The sequence below is a fragment of the Corylus avellana genome, chromosome 1 (assembly GCF_965113065.1).
Source record: "Corylus avellana chromosome 1, dhCorAvel1.hap1.2, whole genome shotgun sequence".
Taxonomy (NCBI): domain Eukaryota; kingdom Viridiplantae; phylum Streptophyta; class Magnoliopsida; order Fagales; family Betulaceae; genus Corylus; species Corylus avellana.
In genome coordinates this window covers 26,890,391-26,910,891 of record NC_142490.1, presented here as the reverse complement: position 1 = coordinate 26,910,891, position 20,501 = coordinate 26,890,391, and the positions used below count along the sequence as shown (strand labels likewise).

The following is a 20,501-nucleotide window of genomic DNA, read 5'->3' as shown; positions in this document are numbered from 1 at the left end:
AATAATCTTTAGATCATGTGATCTACCACTTAACTTAATAGTAATACTAAGTTAGTATATAGTAACTAACAAGTATGTATATTATATATTCATAGAAATATTAAGTAACATATAATTTTTTTGTTTGTCAAAATAACCTATAGTTAATTATAGTAAGTTAGTAATTTAATATCTATTAACTTAGTTAATATGTTAGTTTATTAACTAACTAGTTACTAGTTAGTATGTCAATGCTAATATATAACACACACATGTATAATAAAATAAGTAATATACATAGAAGTATTGAGTAACATTTACTTAATTATATTTACTTAATATATATTAATTAACTAAATAATATGTTAATTTATGAACTAACTAGTTAGTATGTCAACTAATACATACACATAAATATTAAATTATTCATATAACATATACTATATATATATATATATATATATGAACGAGTTAACGAGTCGGTTCGAGTCTTAAACGAGTCAAGCGAGCCGTGTATCACTAATTAATCGTGCGGGTTTCAACAGTAACGAGCGGGCTTGTACCGTGTCGAGCTCGAGTTCAGATCGAGCTTAATCGAGCGGGTATCAAGCGAGCTGTCGAATTGTATTACTTCACTTACGCCCCTAGGTTCAATTGAACATCTAAAAATGATAAAATGTCTTTTATACCCTCAAAACTTTTATAAAATTATAAATTTTCTCTTAATCATCAAAATATATATATATATATATAAGGAATTAATTGAGGAAAGTGGTAGAACCACCCTGTTTTAGGGAAAATTTTTGCCGGGATTATTTCGCGCTAGATATTTCGCACGAAACTTGTGTTTCCCTCGCTAACCGCCCTCATCACTCTCACTCTCGATCTCACTCCCTCAAAAACACCCCCTCTCACTCGATCTCTCTCCTGCTGCTCACCTCTCTCTCACTTCGGCGCCCAGTGACCCGCACGGTTAAGAGACATGGAGCTGCAACTTTCGCACGCTCTCAAGGTGTTTGATGGATGGGATGCTTGAATGAAACTTGGCTACTTGGCTTCGTTAAACGCAGAGTTCCTGGGGTTTTCACAAACCTGCATCTATGTCAGAGCTTTTATGGTTCTTCGGGGTAGCAGCCTGCATAAAGCTCCTCCTCATCCCATCCTCCTCATCGACACCCAAATCGTTCATCTCCAAGAGGGCCTCAACTATAGCTTCGACACTGTGGTTTTGTTCCAAAGAATCACTGTGATCTTGTCTGATTTGTGCTTGTTATATGAGGTTTATAGATTGACCAAGGATTTGGATTCAAGGAGGCGAATTTCGATCTGGGTATTGATCATTTGGTCCCCGATGCTTGTGATTGTGGACCATATGCATTTCCAGTACAATGGGTTTCTGTTGGGGCTCTTGCTGATGTCGCTTTCATATTTGGAGGAAGGGAGATACTTGATGGGTGGATTTATGGATTCTCTACCTGTTTTGTTCTTGCAATCAGGAAGTATATAACTACAAGATAGCAGCTCGTCCGGAAAGGCGCCGGCAATTTGAAAAAGAGCTCACTTCTCAAATGGAGGTTGCTTTAAGTATCTTGACAGCTTGTTTGAGTATTAATGAACTCAAGGAGCAGGTGGGAGCTTTTACCTTGTCAGAAACTTTTTAATTATTTAGTCTATGTTGGTATTTGGGACATAATAGATGCCGGATTTTTATTTTTTACTAAGTGGCTTTGGATCATTTCAATGTAATTGATTGTCAGGTTCTTGAGGCATTTGCATCTTGGCTTCGACTGAAGCATGGGTATGCATTTCCTTTTCTTTGAATCTTGTACATACTTATATTTAAGAGTTTGTTACAAACATTTTGTTTCTTATACAGAGAGGGGAGTACTTTTTGCAAGTTATGTAGTCTGGTAAATATCAATCAGTGGCTCATACCCCTCAAATCTAAAGAAGGTTTTGGCCTGAAATATTTTGTTATTCTTTCATTATAACTGGTGCATGGGTGGATACAATTACGTTATAAGATTTTCCCAAGAGTTGTGGTTTGCAATTATTGGAGCTCTGGGGTGGTTTTACAAATTCAGATCCTCCACCTAGGAAAGCATAGCTAAATTGACTGCATTTTCAGGAAAGTGTAGTGTTTAATAGATTGGAGTCTATTTAAAGGTGTGATAGACAAGAGAAAAGTTTCTTTCATTTCATACAAGTGCTTTCCTCAAACAACTTCAGACCGCTGCTCCATTGTAGTTGATATAATTTTTGAAGTGGGACCCAGTCCCCTTGTAGTTGATTGGAAGTTTCCTTATCCTTTGGGTCTTCTGATATTGGCTTTGTAAGAGAGCTTAATCATTACTTTACAAAGAGATGTGGTGGGTTGGAGAGTTGGACTGTGGATTATGTATTAAGTGATAGAAAAAAGCATAGAGTTTGGGATTTTGTGGCTTTTACTGATTGGAAATTGGATGGGGAATTGAGTAGTTGGGGTCTTGTCTTCAAGTTAATTTTTCAATTTCTTGTTAGAGAATGTAAGGGGGTGTACTTAGGGCCGTCTTACGCTCTTAATGAATCTCGATTACTTATAAAAAAAAAAAAAAATGTAAGAGAATTGTGAGTGCCAAGGGTAGACTTGAGAAGACAGCTAAAGGAAATGGGTTGATGGTGAGCATGGACTGATAATCATAAAAATTTCTTTTTGCCTTCTTGAAATAGTTGGGCAAAAGGCTTTGTTGATTTGAGTCCAATAGATACATATGTTATGTATATTTATGCATTTATATATGTTGCACACTTGCATTTGTGTATCATGATATTAAGCATCATTTACCTTACTAGACTAAGAATGCCTCTGCATGGCAAATAGAGATGTCCTTGGTGTGCCATTCATATGCAGCTTGTGAATTTTCCTGAGCTTGTAGATGACATGTCAAGTAATCTTGTGTTGGTTTCAGGATCCCTGGGTCTGTGCTTGCTTCTCAACCCTTGGTGCACACAGCTCTTTCAAGCTTGAATGCTGAGTTTATTTCGGAGGCATCTGTAAATGGTATAATAGTTGGGAAAAGCCAATATTTTCGTGAACTGTATTTGAAAAGTTCCTTTATTGTTTTGGATTTATAACTTAAAATAGTTTATCTCTTTAATATCGATTAGATTGTTTTCATTATCCCCTTTCTTTTTTGCAGTCATCTCTGAATTAATACATTACTCAGCAAGAGGAAGCTCTGGTGGTGTTGCTGTACAGATGCCTTTGATTCATGTAATTGTGCCTCAAGTTATGAGTCTAAAGGCACATCTTAAAGATTCTTCAAAGGTATTGCATTTATGGGGTTGTAGATGTTTTCTTTTTCTTGGCCTGTATAATAAGCTTCTAATAGTGTGTATTTTAAGAACGATGTTACTGAGTCAATAGCATCAAGTAAATAGTTTCCCATTAAAGGGTTTTTTTTTTTTTTTTTTTTTTCAAATTAATCGAAATTTTATTAAAAGCGAAAGGCGCAATCCAAGTACATAAGAAGTATACAAGAGAATCATCTAATCAGAGCAAGAAAAAAGATAAAGAAAATCATGATATCTAGTAATACAAAGACAATCATAGGCAGTTTTCCATTGGTATAGGATTTTGAAGAAGACCTTTAGATCCACCACCGTTCTCTCTCAATCATCAAAGCTACAATCATTTCTTTCTCTCTAGATATACCACATCAAGGAAGACAGGATTATCTTTCATACTGCTACATTTTGAGAAGAACCAGTTTGCCCTCTCCAACATGCAAAGAGATCCACTCCTCTCCACGACATGACCCACTGTAATCCATAGAGGTCAAAAATAGGACTCCGTAAGGCATAAGCAATCTCGCAGTGGAGTAGAAGGTGTCCTACTAATTCCTTACTCTTCCTGCACATGCAACTAACCTACTACTATTAAATGTCATTTCCTTAAGTCGTCCATAGTGAGGATCTTCCCTAAAGTGGCCGACCAAGCAAAGAATGCATGTCACTGTTTTCTATTTCTCTAGGTTGTGTTAGTGTGAAATGGCTGCTGGAGACCATGGAAGCTCTGCTTCTAGTAGAGGGGTCAATGGAATTCTATAGATCATCCAGGGTGGGGCTGCCAACTTGAGGATTGACGATGTCTAGACTCTAGAAGGGGCTTCGGGTGGGATTCCGCTTTTATGGGATACAAGGGTGGTGGAAAAAGTGGAGTGTGTGCGGAGTTTACCATTGCTTGTTCTTTTAGGAATGTTGAATATCAATTTACTTGGGCTTTTGCTGGTGTTGGTGTTGGTTATTTTATCATAAAGTATGATTCCATGGCTTTTTTAGCTGAGTAGCAATTCTGGATTGAAACATCACCACTAAACACACGCATTTGGCATCATGTTATTATCGAGAAATTTTGATATGTTTGATTTATTCCCTTATTTTTGGCTTCAGTATTCTCGGCCCAACTTGGATCATGACCTTGACAGTGTACATTGATAAAGATATGCTCCGGTAGTATTGGTCCAGGGATTTTTCTAAATCTGAGAGATTTTGAGATCGATCGCACTCTAGTGCGATTGATCTCAAAATGTAGAAAATCTACTGACGTTGCGATCGATCGCACTCCAGTGCGATCGATCGCAACGTCAGTAGGTTTTCTACATTTTGAGATCGAAAACCTACTGACGTTGCGATCGATCGCACTTGGAGTGCGATCGATCGCAGATTTTTTTTTTTTTAGGACCATTAGGGTCCACTTTTAGTGGACCCTAATGGTTAACTATCAGCGTCCACTTTAATTTGGACGCTGATAGTCAATTTTTTTAAATTTTTTTGGACCATTAGCGTCCACTTTGTGGACGCTAATGGTTGACTAAGCGTCGACTACTTCCATCATCTTTAGGGTCAAAACATTGCGCCTTTTAGAGTCGATAAAGTGGACGCTAAAAGTGATTATTAGGGTCGACTCTAAGTGGACGCTGATAGTTAATTTTTTTTTAAAATTTTTAGGACCATTAGGGTCGACTTTGTGGACGCTAATGGTTAACTATTAGCGTCCACTTTGGTTTGGACGCTGATAGGTATTATTTTTTTTTTTTTAAAGGACCATTAGGGTCGACAAAGTGGACCCTAATGGTTAACTAAGAGTGGACGCTAATGCTTGACTATTAGGGTCAATTTTTGCTTCCGTTTACATTATCTTTAGGGTCAAAACATTGCGACTTTTAGGGTCGATAAAGTGGACGCTAAAAGTGATCATTAGGGTCGACTTTTAAGTGGACGCTGATAATCAGACATTTGATCATTAGGGTCGGACTATTAGCGTCGACACCTTTAGGGTCGAAAAGTCGACGCTGTTGGCAACAGAGTCCACTTTAGGACCTTTAGGGGCGACTTTGAGTCGCCCCTAAAAACCTAATTTCTTGTAGTGCCTCCAACAGCCTCTCCTCCACCAGTGTTTTTCTATTGTAGTTTTTCTGTTGCTTTTTTGTATTTTATGTACTTTCCGTTGGTTTTTTTGGTTGTATTCATTGTTTTATGCCGGTTATAGTCTCCATGTATTGAAGTGGTTTGATCTTGTGGTGGAGATTTTTGATGTTGGTGGTCATCCTTCAACGACTCCAATTCGATTTTTTGCAGTGACTTCCCTACAACAACTATTTAATATTGGTTGTTGCCTTTACCGCATAAGACTCCTTACTGAATTCGTTTGCAATTTGTGGCTTGTTTATGGTTTCTCTGGGACCATGGATAAAACCATTGCTTACTATTTGGTCATTTTGGACTTGTTCCTATATCTGTATTGTATTTTCTGTTTGGGCATTTTTGTTGGGGTGCCCAACCCTTTATGGTTGTTTGATCCCCTATAACCCACTTTCCCTTATTTGATTAAAAAAAAACATTAGTTTCTTAAAAACCAACATAAAAAATTAATTTTAAAAAAATCCTAGGCAGTTAGTAAAATCTCATAATTACCTAGACCGTTGATGTGTGCCAAAATATTGCACATTTGGACCTCTTAAATTACATTTGTAAATCCTTTAGCTGTGTTATAATTTGATGTTTTGTGGTAGTTCTTTGTTTTTAGTATTTTGTAGGTTGCTAAGGGAAAACTACGCCTTTAAAGGAAAAAAATCCAACTCATTCCATTAATTTTAGGGCTTAAGACACTTCAGGGAGCATTGGTAGCAAATTTGGATTGAGTGATGATTTGCACCCGACGAGTCCTACTAAAAAGGCCATATCTAGAGTTTTAGAGCTCGGGTTGAAGCGATCTTAGTGTCATTAGAAAGCTAACTCAAAGATCTACAAAGTTATGTTTCACAAGAGTTGGCTAGATCCTAAGGTAGTGCACTCGAGCGCACATATAGTACAATCGAGTGCACTCATGCCTATCGAAAGTGGAAAGTGTATGCTCAAGTGCGATCGTTAAAAGAAGAATAAACAACTTATTTTTCTCTCTTCCTTTTTGCTTTTCGTTTCTCTCTCTTCCATCAATAGTTAAAAAAAGAATAAACAAATCTTTGAAAAATAATATTTAAATAGAATAGTGAAAGTTGATTGTTAAAATAGTGAAGCTGCTATGATGATCTAAAAAAATGAGTTGTTAAAATAGAAAAAAAAAATGTACTTTTGGTTATTTTAGTGAGTAAAATTTGGTGAGATTGCTAAGAATGGTTTTACTGTTCAAACAACACTAAATAATTTTTGAAAAAATTGGAGTTTATAAGTTATAACAATCACAAACACTCAAAAACTTCAAAATTTCTCCACCCTCTTATTAGTGTTTTAAAAAAATTAATTTGAATTTGTTTTATTGTTATTATTATTTTAAATAATTTAATTTTTTCTCTCTTTTGTTTTTTTGGTAAAAATTAGTATTATTGTCAATTTATTTTTATAATAAACTAGTGACTCTTAAATAGTGCAATCGGTACCTTTAGGAAGGTGACTCAAAAAGGTGACTTATGAATACTGATTTAAAAAGGTGACGCTCCCACTATTCAAATGTCACCCTTAGGAAGGTGACGCACACAATTTAAGTGTCCGATTTTAAAAGGTGGCACGTGGCCCTAAATGTCACATTGCAATGAGGTTTTACTGTGTAAACGTTTTTAAATTTGAATCCAGTCATTATGTTTAGAGTCTTTTGTCAAATATCATTATACAAACGTCACTACATTAGTAGTGACTTTTTGGGGCTTAAAACGTCATCTTAATATTTTGATGGCATTTAAAATTTTTTTTTTTTTTAATTATAATAGATTTTGAATTTTTTTATTTTTTTAAATAAAATTTGTTCTTTTTTCCCTTAAACACTCGAAAGAAACCATGAGAGACTTTCTTTATTCTACCAGTCCTCTCTACCCTCTTGGTGGATTTTGTTTCGTTTCCCTCCAACCTACGAAGCTAAGGCCGCCGCCACAAACCGCAGTCCGCGGAATGGAGGTCGGAGGGTCAGATTCCAATGGCCGCGAGTTTAAGAACGCCGAGGAAATGTGGAGGGATCAGGTCGGTGATCCCAGCAAGAAGACAGAGTGGTACAACCAAGGCGTTGGCTATTGGGAAGTATGTACAGCTTTTTTTTTTTTTTTTCGTGTTAAATTATGGTTCCTGGGAAAATTCTGAATGTGTTTGAAATGGGTTTGTGTTTTTGTGTAAGAGAAGGGAGTGGAGGCATCGGTGGATGGGGTCTTGGGAGGGTATGGGCATATGAATGAGGCGGATATTCGGGGTAGCGAAGCTTTTCTCAATACCCTCTTGTCTGAAAGATTCCCCAATGCTGGCACAGACTCCCACCTCGTTGCTCTTGGTACCAACTCCCTCTCCCTCTCTCTCTCTCTCTCTCTCTGTCCGTGTGTGTGTTTCAAGTTTGATAATTTTGGTTCATTGCTAAGTTTGTCTAGTGAAATCTTTTGTGAACTCAATGTTGGCATGTTTTATAATTTCACGCAAGTAAGACAAATGACAATATATAGAGATAAATGTTGGAAAATGTTTTGATAATTGGTAAATGAAACCTGTGCTTGCCGATTGGCATGGTTGCTCATTGTTGTGATGGTAAAATTATTAGGCGAATTGTAAATAGTTTACTTAGTACATCTGAATAAAGCTGATTTTTCCTGCCAGTTTCCAGAAAGATAGCATCCTGAATTTGTTCCTCTCTCTCTCTCTCTCTCTCTCTCTCTTCTGAAAGAAGTCAGTGTCACTTTTATGAAGAAAGGAAGAATTGTTGTAGGGTGCGTATCAATATCATTGTGGTTTAAGATGGAGAGCTATGGAGGGTTTCCAACATGTATTATGATCTGCATTTACCAAATGCATACTTAGCTTAATTTCTTAGTCTAGACTCTTATTGAAGTGACAGTAAATAAATTATGTCTTGACTGAAGAAGCCTTGATATTAATATTGATAGGGACCTCGATTCTGGCAATCATATAAGGTGGATCTGCTACACTAATTTTTAGAACAATCTTAAATTATACGTGCATAGACTTTCAAATGTCCTTCTTGATTTGACTGTGAGCGATCTGATATGTGATTTATCTAAAGTTTTGGTAAAAATATATGCATTCATGTTGGTGGATCAAGGAGAACTTCTGATGTCACTGAATATTATTGTCCTTGGTTCTTGATCTCTAGACAAAAAGATCTATTTTTGTTCGCAAAGGACCAAACAAAGGAAAAAAGTAAAAAAAAAAAAAGTAGTGCGGCTTACTAGTCAAGTTAGCTGAATGAAGAGCTGCTCCTTACCGTTTTCAAATTGGTCGTTTGCAGCAATAATAATGGTGGAAAAACTATCTGAAAGCTTGGATTAGAAGGTGTCAAAGTGCTTGTCTGAAGCGTATTGTTTTATTCTTCTTTAAAACTTCTAAACTTGTCAAAGGATATATACCATACATATTCTTGATATTTAGTTTAAACATTACACGTATTTGGCACTTACGCTATTGCATATGCGTGCTGTATTAGTGTTTTTGTTATGGAAGTTTTCACCGAAGCTCAAACTGCTGCAGATTGTGGTTCTGGCATTGGGAGAGTTACCAAAAATCTTCTCATTAGATATTTTAATGAGGTACGGTCAGTTTTTTTTCGTTATGTAATTTTCTCGGTGTAAACTTCAACATATCCATATATGCATTTCTCTGATAATCTGGTCTTAACTAAAGTTTTGACTAATAGTGTAGATCGGATTAGAATGGATGCAATACATTTCTGCAATGTGCTGTGCATCTCTACCTTTTTTTGATAAGTCCAAAAAAATCCGTTATTTTTCAAATAATAAATAACTGATAATAAGTGAGCGAAAACCTAATTACACAAGACTATACAAAATGAACCCCTTAGAAAAGAGAAAAGGAAAAAGAAAATAATGAACCCCTTCTCTCCTTGTAGTTTGCAAAGTCTGCTTCTTTATTGAATTGTACATGGCTATTAGATTCTATGTTATGTGACTACATTTTATTGATTCATAGTTCCTTTACTACTTTTTTTGTTTACTATTGTTTGTTTGGCATCTATTATCAATAGTAATACAATTCTAGGACACATTCTCCCTCTATGTATGTGTCTAGGTGGGTGTCTTCTTCTGATATTTTCAACTGTGTTGAAGTGTCAAGTTGCCATACCTATGGCCAAGCATGTTGTGTTGTGCTAGCAGGGGTATCTGAAGCAAAGGGTCTGAGTAATATATGCTAGATTGATCCTTATAGTCTGAAATAGTAAATCCGAGCAAACTAAATGCTGTTAGTGGTATCTCATTTCCTTTTTAAACTGACCCAATTTAATGTTGTTATTGTTATTTCGTAAGTGCATTTGTAGGATCTCCACAGCCCCCTCGGAGTCAATGTACTTACCGTTGCATCTTTAGGGACGACTCTGCTAACTATGGCCTTTATAATTACAGAAACAAGCTCCATTAATTTTGAGGCTAGAGGTTGTGGCTCTAGTAGGGTCAAAGGAAGGGTGGTTTAGGCTTGCCTTGTGAGTTTAGGGTTGTTTTGGGTTTTTGGCTGAGGGTTCTTTAGGCTTCATTTGGGTTTTAGGGTCTTTTTTATGGGCTAATGCGGGTTTTCCTATGTATACTCTTTGTGTACTTAGAGGTGCATTACGTTTTTTTTTTTTTTTTTTTTTGATATATACAACATTACTTATCAAAATAAAAAAAACAAAAAAAATTAGAGAAACAAAAAAGTTTCTTTTGCGTACTTCTTGGTCCTGCCAGCACTCTTGGTGGACACAAAAGGTAGTGCTCATCTAGCAAGGCTTCTAGTATTTTGGGGTGCTGAATTATGGGAGTTCGCAGATTTGCTCCTTCTCCACCCCACCCCACCCCACCCCACCCCTCCCTCCCTTTCTTTTGGTAGAAAAGAAACTTCAGTGACTTGTTTCATCTTTCTTATTTATTATTTTTCTTGCTCCACTTTCTATCTACTTCATACATTCACCTTGGGGCGGCCCATTATTTATTCACATTTACATCTACAAAGATTAACATAAATAAGTTTTTCCTGGTTGAACGGAACCATATATATTCTGACATCTTGTGTCCTTTTTGAGGGCATTCTTTTGTTCGAAACAGGATATCATTACCTATATAACATCGACACTCCAACATTTTTTGTTTTCGTGTTTGGATATTAATATCTCTTCCCATGCTTGATAATAGCTGCACCTTATTTTATGTTTATGGAGGTTTCAGACGATACTTAGGCTCCTGCTTAGGTCTCACTTACATGGTACCTATCAGTGTTATATAACATTAATAGGGTTTATTACCTGAAGTAACCTGTTCATGATTTGAAACATGCGATTTAGCTCATTTATTATATTTGATTGTATTTATATTTTTTCCTGAGATCCAGGTCGATCTTCTTGAACCTGTATCACATTTCTTAGAGACTGCCCGTGAAAATTTGGCTCCGGAGAATCATACGTTCTCAGATATGCACAAAGCCACTAATTTTTTTTGCATGCCTCTCCAGGTAATGAACTTGGATATTTAATATCCATATAAATGAGCATTAAGGAATTCTTTATTTTTTGATAAGTAATTGAAATATCATTAAAAGCAAATAGAGCTACTCAGGTACACAAGAGAAACACCTAGGTAGAAGGAGAAAAAGAACAAAAAAATCTAGAAAAGTAAGCACCAAAGGAGCTACAAACGCACCATTCCAAAGAAAGAGTAAAAAAGAAAAAGAAGACTCAAGCTTCACCAATGTCCTCTCGCGGTCCTTGTGCTACCACCATTCCACCAAAGCTACCATATTTGATAATGAAGAAAAAATTGCCAAAAAACTTAACCTAACATCTAGGCATGTGAACCCCTACGTTACTTATGTAATTGACATCCCCCTTCTTGTGCTTGTTGTTGTAGTTTCTTCTTCCCCCCACCCTCTTTTTCAAAGGCCTTATTAGCAGGCAAATTGTGGGGCATTTGGTTGTCAAGTGGAACTAAAATGATTTATTTTATTTGAATGAAAAACTTGGTGTACCAACCCCTCCTGTAAAGTGCTCTCTCCACACGGATCGGGTAATACTCTGGCTTCGCCAGCGGGTTGGCACCAAGGAATTGTTTGCACCCAAGGAGATTCGAACCTTAAACCTTATGGACTACCACAAAGACCGAAGCTCTTACCACTTGAGCCAACCCCTTGGGGTTGGTTCTTTTTCTTTTGTAAGTCAAATCGTTAAACTGTGCCTTGGGGACACCACCTGAGTACATCAGCATTATACAAAAAGAAAATTACTAGAAGACAAAGAAAATACAAATTGGTCATGTAACAAATCAATGAATACTAGAAAATGTTTTAATTTAGAGGGAGATAAGTGCATCATCCAAGCATAAAGTGTTCAAAGAAAGGAGTTTTTGTTGTCTTGGATGGATCTTTCAACACCATCAAAAGACTCCCACTTCTCTGCAACCATAAACACCATAGTAAACATAAAAGAGCAACTTTCCAAATGACTTACCCAAAAAAGAAAAAAACAAAAGTTTTCCAAACTGATCAAGTCTTTTTGTATAATGAATCTCTAAATTTACCATGATAATTATGAAGTTGAATAGACTTCTTTTAATGTAAATGGTAAATACTAAACATAATTTTGCTTTAGTGACTGTATGCCCCTTACTTTTTTAGGTGATTAACTTTTGTATGAGAAAAGCATAAATTAATGGAAGAAGAATTTAAATAGAGATGCTATTGCTCTATTTAAAGATATTTAATTTTTTGGTTTTTGTGAATAAATAATTGAACCATTGAAGTTCTACAATCAATGAAATGACATCATTTTTACAAAAAAAAAAAAAAAAAAAAAAAAAACTGCAATGTCATCATTTCAAAGATATGTAAAATAGATAAAATAGTGTGTTTTTTTTAGTTTATTTTAAATTTTCTGTTTCATTTTTAAGCATCCGTTCGGCTATCATTGGTAATTATAACAACTCATTCTTTTAATGTGGTATTGAAAGTAAATTACGTTAAGTGGTGATAATTATTATTTGATTTTTATAGCTTCCAGTAATTTTCTTACCTTGATCTTTTGCAAATTTGATGAAAGTTTCTTACCTTGATCTTAGGAATTCACTCCCAATGCAGGAAGATATGATGTTATATGGGTGCAGTGGTGTATCGGGCATCTCACAGATGATGACTTTGTAACATTCTTTAAGAGAGCTAAGGTAATTTCATTCTTTAAGATGACACCTCCTTCCCCTGTGAGAAAAGAGTGGAGGGTAAAGTTGTGGCTTTTAGACACAGTGAGTGCATGTATAACTTGTCAGTGAAAAAAGTGTAAACTATGAACATGTTGAGTTATTTACATACCAATTAAAAAAAAGAGAGCGAACAATGAACATCTTAGTTATTTGCTTGGATTCATTAGAAGCCTAAACATTTACAAGTGTTTGGATTTAGATGGTGAAAGGTTTGGCAAGAAGAATGAAGTGTGAACTAAAAGATTGTTGGCTATTATCAATTAACTACTTAAATTCTCAGCTTTATGCAATTCTGTGACCATTATACCCTGACGTGTCCAATACTTTCAAATTTTCTTTTACATCTTTTAGCTTTTCATTTCCTTTATCTCTAATTTTTCTCTTGATGCTTGACTATCCTTTAGATTGGACAATTTATTGGTGAAAGCACCATGAATATGGCCTAGTTTAACCTTGATAAATGTGAACTCTTTTTCTGGATACAATTACCTTTGTGGCCATATTGCCATACAAGGGACTAAATGTTTAGTTATATATCTTTTTTTTTTTTTATTTTAATTTTTTTAATTTTTTTATTATAAGTAATCCAATCTCATTAAGAAGAGTAAAGAGGCGCAACCCAAGTACACATGAAGTATATTAGAGAAACACTCAAAGGAAAAGAAGAACACAAAAACTCGAAATTCCAATAAATTAGAAAAAGTGCTCGGTTGTGAGCAACCATAAACTTAAATAGATTCCAACATAATGGCCTTCAACTCTATCATCGTCCTCTCATAATATTCTAAGTTTCGTGCATTGCGTTCTCTTCAATTACACCATATTAAGCACAAAGGAATCATTTTCCAAACTTCTCTAGTGCAATGTCCTCCAAAATGACCTATGCAACAAGCCAACAACTCTACCACCCCTTGCGGCATGATCCACTCTATCCTAAAAAGATGGAAGATTGGTTCCTACAAGTCCTTGACTACATCATAGTGGAGCAAAAGTGATCAATGGTTTTCTCGCTCTTCTTACACACAACACCAATCAATCATTATGATGTGCTCCTTTCTCAAATTATCCATAGTCAGAATCTTCCCTCCCTAAAGCTGTTGTCCATACAAAGAATGCAATTCTCGAAAGAGCCTTATTTCTCTAAATGCTCTACTAAGGAAAGGGAGATTGATGGGGTGATTAGCGCATTATAATAAAATTTGACCTAAAAAACCCGCCTTTTGGAAGGAATCCAGCAAATCTTATCCTCACCACTTTGTCTCAACTTGAGAGAATACAAAAGATTAAAGAACGAGGTAATCGACTCCACCTCCCAATCATGAATTGAATGGCGTCGTCAGAAAATTGCAATAAATCTGCCACCATAGCCTCTTTAAGGCGAGAAATACTAAACACGTTCGGGAGGACAACCTTGAAAGTTTGATCCCTGCACTACACATCATACCAAAATATGATCTTAGAGCAATCACTCGCCTCAAATCCAATAAATCTAGAGATATCCCCCACCCCTCCTTATATTTTTTCGACACTCATCCCGAAAGACCCATTAATAAAATTATAACACCACCTTCTCCACATACTGTCATATTTAGCTTGCACAACCGTTCTCCACAGAGCCTTTCTCTCCGTGGCATAACGTCATAACCATTTCCCCATCGGCAATAAGGATAGAGTCTAGAATCTGTCTCCCCTTGATGAAAGCATTTTGAGTCTTGGAAATAACCTTCTCCAATACCATTTTCAACTTGTTAGCTAGGAATTTGAAATAATTCTATAGACGCCACCCACTAGGCTAATTGGATGAAAATCCTTAATGTCCACAACCCATGCTTTCTTAGGAATGAGGGTAATAAAAGTTGCATTGAGTATAATTTAAACTTACCTCGAACATGGAACTCATGGAGAACATTCATGATATCTACTTTGAGAAGCTCCCAACAAGTTTGAAAGAAAGCCAAAAGAAAAACCATTAGGGCTCAAGGTCTTATCACCATTCAAAGCTTCCACCACCTCAAAAACCCTACTCTCTTCAAAAGCTCTCTCCATCCAACTAACCTCCTTGTTACAAATATAATCAAAATGGAGACCGTTTCAAATTAGGCTAACAACTGAATTGTTCAGAATAAAGACGATTGTAAAACAGCAAAATATGTTCTCTAATTTTTGTAACATCAAAAGAAACAATGCTATTAATACTTATCAAAAAAGAAAAAAAAAGAAAAAAAAAGAAGAAACAATGCTATTAATATCTAAAGATTTAAAGGAATTGTTATGTCTATTTGAATTAGCAGTTGGTAGAAAAGTTTTGTATTCATATGACCCTCTCTCAACCAAAGTGCTCTCAATTTATGTCTCCAACTCACTTCTTTCAACGGAGTAGTCCTTTCGAAGTCACTAATAACCTCAGCCTTTCTCAAATTCTCATCATCAGATAAAGTTCTTCCTTCTACAATAGCATCAACACCATAGAGTTTGTCTAAAAGAACTTTTTTTGCTTCTCAACATTATCAAGTACCTTTTCGTTCCATTTTTCAAGTTGATTTTCAAAGCATTCAATTTACATGCCATGATAAAATTACGGGAACCTTGAAAGTTGTAAAACATCCTCAATCGTATCACCTTTTCCACAAAGCCCTATGATTTTAACCACATAATCTCATACTTGAAATACCGCTTGCTCCGATAAACTTCTCCATAATCAAGCAAATAGGAAAATGATCTGATAATAATCTAGGGAGCCTAAAAAATTTATCAATTTTGAAACATTTCGAAACCGGGCTTCTTATCAAAAGAGAAGAAACTTATCAATTCTGGACCACGAGGGAGGATCATAGTTATTAGACCACATAAAATTTATACCTACAAGAGGGATATCCATAGATCCCTTTAAAAAATGAACTCAGAAAACTCTATCATAGTTGGGGAAGAATGAGCATTACTCAATCTCGCACTCGGATAGTGGATGATGTTGAAATCACCCCAATGCATCGTAAATTCCACCAACTAAGCAACCTTGCTAGTTCATCTCATAACAACCTTTTATCAACGTTGACATTAGGACCATATCCTATTTTTACTACCAATGAATGCCTCAATAGCATATTGGCATTTGGAGAACTGGGGGTTATTTGTAAAATGGACTTAGAAAAAGCTTATGATCATGTTAATTGGGATTTCCTACTTTTTATTTTTATTTTTTTTATAAGTAATTGTTGTATATATCAAAAAAACACAATGCGCCTCAAAGTACACAAAGTGTATACAAAGGAAAGCCCGAAAAAACCCATAGAGAAATCCCTATAAATGCACCCCAATAGCCAAAAAGAACCTACACAAAACCTGAAACCCAAACCCAAAACCACCGTAAGCTTACAAGGCAAAACTAAAACACCCTGCCTTTGACCCTACTAGAGTCACATCCTCTAGTCTCAAAATTAATGGAGCATTCCAAGTTTTTAAGCTCCCTCTTCGCCTTAGTATTGGAGACAGACACCCTCCGATCACGGATTTCCTACTATACATGCTGAGAATGTGCGGGTTTGGGAAAAATGGTGCTCAATGGATAGCTCATTGTATTTCCTCGTTGCAGTTTTTAGTTTTGGTGAATGGCTCTCCTACAGGTTTCTTTAGTAGTTCTTGGCTTGAGGCAAGGGGACCCTTTTTCTTTTTTGCTGTTTGTCATAGTGATAAAGGCATTGGGTAGGATGATTTCAACTGCAGTGAGTAGAGGTTATTGTCTACCTTCTCTGTGGGGACATGGACTGATATCTCTCATCTTCTATTTGTTGATGATATGTTACTTTTTTGTGGGGCTGACCCAAATCATCTACGCAATTTATGAGTTTATTCTTATTATTTGATGCTATGTTGGGTTTGAAGACCAATTTAGCCAAGTTAGAATTGGTTCATGTGGGATATGTGGAAAATGTGGTTGGGTTGGCTGGGATTCTGGGTTGTGGGGTTGCATCTCTGCCCTTGAAGTGTCTTGGTCTTCTGTTGGGGGCTTCCTCTTATAAGAGCAAGCATATAGGGACAATGTTATTGAGAAGATAGAATGTTGGTTGGCTAGTTGAAAAATGTTGTATTTGTCTAAGGGTGGTAGGATTACTCTTATTAAGAGCACTGTACCCAATTTACTTATGTACTATTGTTGCAAACCGTGTTGAGAAGCTCCAATGTAATTTCTTAAGGGTGGGCTAGTTGAAGTGTTTAAATATCACCTGGTAAGTTGGCCCAAGGTTTGCACGTCGATCTTCGAGGAAGGGTTGGGGATTAATAACTTGCTAAGGTTCAATCATACTCTTTTGGGTAAATGGCTTTTGTGATATGGGCTTGAGAGAGAATTTTGGTGGAGAGTGGTGGTAGACTCTAAATATAGAAGCTCATGGGGAGGTTGGTGTTCTAGTGAGCCTTTCGAGGTGTATGGAGTTGGGTTTATGGAAGAATATTAGGAGGGGTTGTGGGAAGTTTTGTAGTCATACCAAATTTGAGTTGGGAGATGACTCCAAGGTTAGATTCTGGCATGATCTATGGTGTGGGGATATGGCTCTTAAGGATGCTTTTCTAGTTTTATTTGGTATTGCTTGCGTAAATGATGCTTTTGTTGCGACTCACGTGGAATTTTTTGGAAGTGCCATTTAATGAAACACGAGCTTTGCTAAAGCGGCTCATGATTGAGAGGTAGATGTCTTTGTTTTATTTTTTAGGATGTTGTATTTAGTGAGAATGAGATGGGAAGGGGAAGACAAGTTGTAGTGGTTCCCTTCTAAAAGAGGGTTGTATGGTGTTAAATCATTCTATTGGGTAATGGGTTGTCATGAGGGCTTCTGTTTCTCTTAGAAGAGTGTTTGGTGGATTAAGGTTCCGTTGAGGGTGGCCTTTTTTGTGTGGTCGGTGGCCCTAAGAAAGATCCTTACCATGTACAGTCTTTGGAAGCGGCGCGTTATTGTGGTTGATAGATGTTGCATGTGCAAAAGGAATCGGGAGTTCGTGGACCATGTTCTTCTTCGTTGTGAGGTTGCTTGTACCATTTGGAATGTTTTCGTACGTTGATTTTGGTTGTCTTGGGTTATGCCTAGATGAGTAATCGATTTGTACGCTTGTTAGTGGACTATCAACAACACTCGGAGTAATGCTGTGTGGAAGATGGCGCATTCGTGCGTTTTGTGGTGTCTATGGAAGGAAAGGAATGATGTGAGGATCGCGAGAGAACTTTGGAGGAGATTAAGTCTTTGTTTTCAACACTTTCTATCTTTAGATAGTTGCTTATGTTTCTCTAGTGGTGATTAGTTATCATGATGGCTTCTCCTATATACTTCTTGTGTACATGGGGTTGCCTTACACTTTTAATGATATTTCGATTACTTCTCTAGTGGAGATTTAGTTTATCATGATCTTTTTATTCTTTTTGTCCCTACTAGTTAGGTGGCTTCTCTTGTATACTTTTTGTGTACATGGGGTTGCCATACGTTTTTAATGATATTTCAATTATTTATCTATCAAAAAACACCCTCAAAAGCCTAAACAAAATTATCAACTACATTTTGAAAAGAACAGGTAATGGTAAATTTCCCCTCACAATTTTTTCCACTACCCTGCTATCTCACATAAGCAAAATCCCACTAGAAGTCGCTCTAGACCCTAAGTAACACCAATCCACATGTTGACAGCCCCCACAAACTTTTTTTTTTTGATGTCGGGGAACCTCTCTAAGGCAGGGCCCTTCGGACCCACCTCTACAGGGTAAACCCCTGTTCCGTGCACCGCACCCTTGTAAGTTTTCCTATACAGAACTGGTTAAATCGCTAGCTTTTCATCAATAGGTGTAGCCCCAAGGAATTGTTTGCACCCATTAGGTGCTGAACCTTGGACCTTGAAAGGAGCAAACCCTCAAGACCAAGGCCGTCACCACTTGGGCCAACCCCTTGGAGTTGACAGCCCCTACAAACCACGCACAACAAGGACCCTTTTCCCACCTCTAAGGTCAATTGCTCATTCCAAGCCCTTGGGATCGACTGCACCATCAACAACTCCCAAACAAGGAGCAAAAGACAAGTTTTCGATGGTGGCTTTTTCTAGGGCATCAACCATTTGCAAAGACCCAATATGCCCCCAACATGGATTTGAAGACCTGACAACTAGGTCATCGCCGGCAGTTTCTGTACTCACCATAGTGATGCCAACCAGAGACAGCAGCGACTTAGTGATAGAAGGCGGCACCTTTGGCAGAGAACCGCTAGCGAGAAGGCACTATGTTTCATCTTCTATTGGTACGCATTGGCACCCCTTAAGAACTCTTCTAAGAGTAGAAACAGAGACAACGGGACCAAGGAGTGGATCTACCAGTAGTCCATCAGGCACACCCCCAATAGTGCCCATACGAGGAAGAATAGGCAAATCTTCGACAAAGGCTTTTTTTGAGACAACACCTAATTCCAAAGACCTAGCATGCCCCCAACGTATAATTGAGGACCCTACAACTGGGTTACTATCGGCAAGTTCTGTACTCAACTCAATGGTGCTGTCCAGTAGCGGCGGAGATTGCATGGCAGAAAATGGCTCCTTTGGCAGAGAAGTTTTGGCGAAAGAGCTCTTTGTATCCTCACCCAACGGTAGACTTCGAATTCCCTTTAGAATCTTTTCCTAAAGAGCGACGTAGATGTCAAAGCTATGTGGCAGAACTATTGGAATTCCATTTGGTTGATCAAAAAGAACACTCGGACCCATAATTGCATTGAGCCCGAAAAGGAAACTCTAGAACCCGCTTTCACTTTCAATTTAAGCGTGGATTTGGCTTTGGGACAAAAGGTGTTTAAACTGGGTGCCACTAGAGCCTAGCGACCTTTACCTCTAATGACAACTTTAGTTTGGGCAAGGGTAACAAGTTGGTGTCGTGTACATCGTTGGGAGGCTTAGAAGGGATTCTCCCTTGTGGGTGGGGCTTTAGCTTGACAACAACAACCCTCTCAGGGCGTAGTCCGTTTTCAATACCAACTAGGCCCTGGTATTGATCAATCCTTTCAATACAACGGTTCACTTCCATTTTAAGGAGAACCACCAATTCTCTCAGGGTGCGAAAGTTAAGATTTACACTCAAATTGCCCTTGACATTTCTAGAGCTGTCTGCATTGGTAGAAGATCTGGAATGCCATGTAAATCCCAACAAAAATCCACAGAATGATTACTATGACCACAATGAGTGCATTTGCGAGGCCCACAACTTCCAATGGGATCACTTATATTTTAATCACGTCCACCACGAAAACCACAAGCGCCACATCCCCCACGGGAACTACCATAACTACCACGGGCAGCCATAAAAGTAGCACAATCACCATTATGTTGCATGCTCAACAGAGAACCATGATCAGAGATAGTAGCACACTGAAGCCGAGAAAAAACCTTAGGAAGCAATGGGAGGTCGAAGCCACCCAAATTCTGCGCTCGAACAAACTCATTTTCAGGTTTCAAGTCGAGAAGAAACTGAACCACATCTACATCTTGACGTTGCTTTTCAACTTTCTTCAAGTCAGTGGAGAGTGGCTGATACATGTCTCTTTCCTTACAAATGGCCACAACTTGATTGTAGTACTCATCTACAGTTTGATTGTCTTGCTCAAGCCCAAAGTATTGTTTATACACCTCATAATTCCGAGTGATGTTCCCAATACCAGAGTACATGTGTTGGAGATGATCCCAAATTGCTTTATCAGTAGGAAGATAGAGACACGAGGATCTAATGTGGGGCTCAATACTGTTCAACATAAAAAATATAATTTGATGTCAGCCTAGTCCCAAAAGCTCGTGGAGCTATTTTCCGGA

The 20,501-nt window shown here is 37.3% G+C and overlaps 2 protein-coding genes across 5 annotated transcripts in view; both read left to right on the top strand.

Annotated features, from left to right (window-relative positions):
- The first annotated feature begins 781 nt into the window (after positions 1 to 781).
- Positions 782 to 3,398, top strand: LOC132183942 (transportin MOS14-like). Its single transcript, XM_088512318.1, has 4 exons — positions 782 to 1,607; positions 1,737 to 1,777; positions 2,928 to 3,019; positions 3,159 to 3,398. Exons 1-4 carry the CDS (start codon positions 1,548 to 1,550, stop codon positions 3,383 to 3,385), a joined length of 420 nt encoding a protein of 139 aa, XP_088368444.1. The 5' UTR covers positions 782 to 1,547; the 3' UTR covers positions 3,386 to 3,398.
- Positions 3,399 to 7,278: 3,880 nt separating this feature from the next.
- LOC132172735 (alpha amino-terminal protein methyltransferase) overlaps positions 7,279 to 20,501 on the top strand; it is a 38,232-nt gene continuing 25,009 nt past the window's right edge. For all 4 annotated transcript variants that reach the window (XR_015909761.1, XR_015909762.1, XR_015909763.1 and 1 more), the window contains exons 1-5: positions 7,279 to 7,527; positions 7,627 to 7,771; positions 8,977 to 9,035; positions 10,825 to 10,944; positions 12,543 to 12,644. Coding sequence is in view for 1 of the 4 variants with exons in the window: in XM_088512129.1 (XP_088368255.1) it covers positions 7,291 to 7,527; positions 7,627 to 7,771; positions 8,977 to 9,035; positions 10,825 to 10,944; positions 12,543 to 12,644 (663 nt within the window). In the remaining 3 variants the exon portion in view is untranslated. The remainder of the gene's footprint in view (positions 7,528 to 7,626; positions 7,772 to 8,976; positions 9,036 to 10,824; positions 10,945 to 12,542; positions 12,645 to 20,501) is intronic.

What these genes read in the sequence shown, in the direction of transcription:
- LOC132183942 (XM_088512318.1), top strand. Translation starts at nt 1,548, where the DNA reads ATGGAGGTTGCTTTAAGTATCTTGACAGCTTGTTTGAGTATTAATGAA. An exon ending in TTAATGAACTCAAGGAGCAG is followed by an intron (nt 1,608 to 1,736) that starts GTGGGAGCTTTT and finishes ATTGATTGTCAG; the next exon opens with GTTCTTGAGGCATTTGCATC. An exon ending in TGGCTTCGACTGAAGCATGG is followed by an intron (nt 1,778 to 2,927) that starts GTATGCATTTCC and finishes TGTTGGTTTCAG; the next exon opens with GATCCCTGGGTCTGTGCTTG.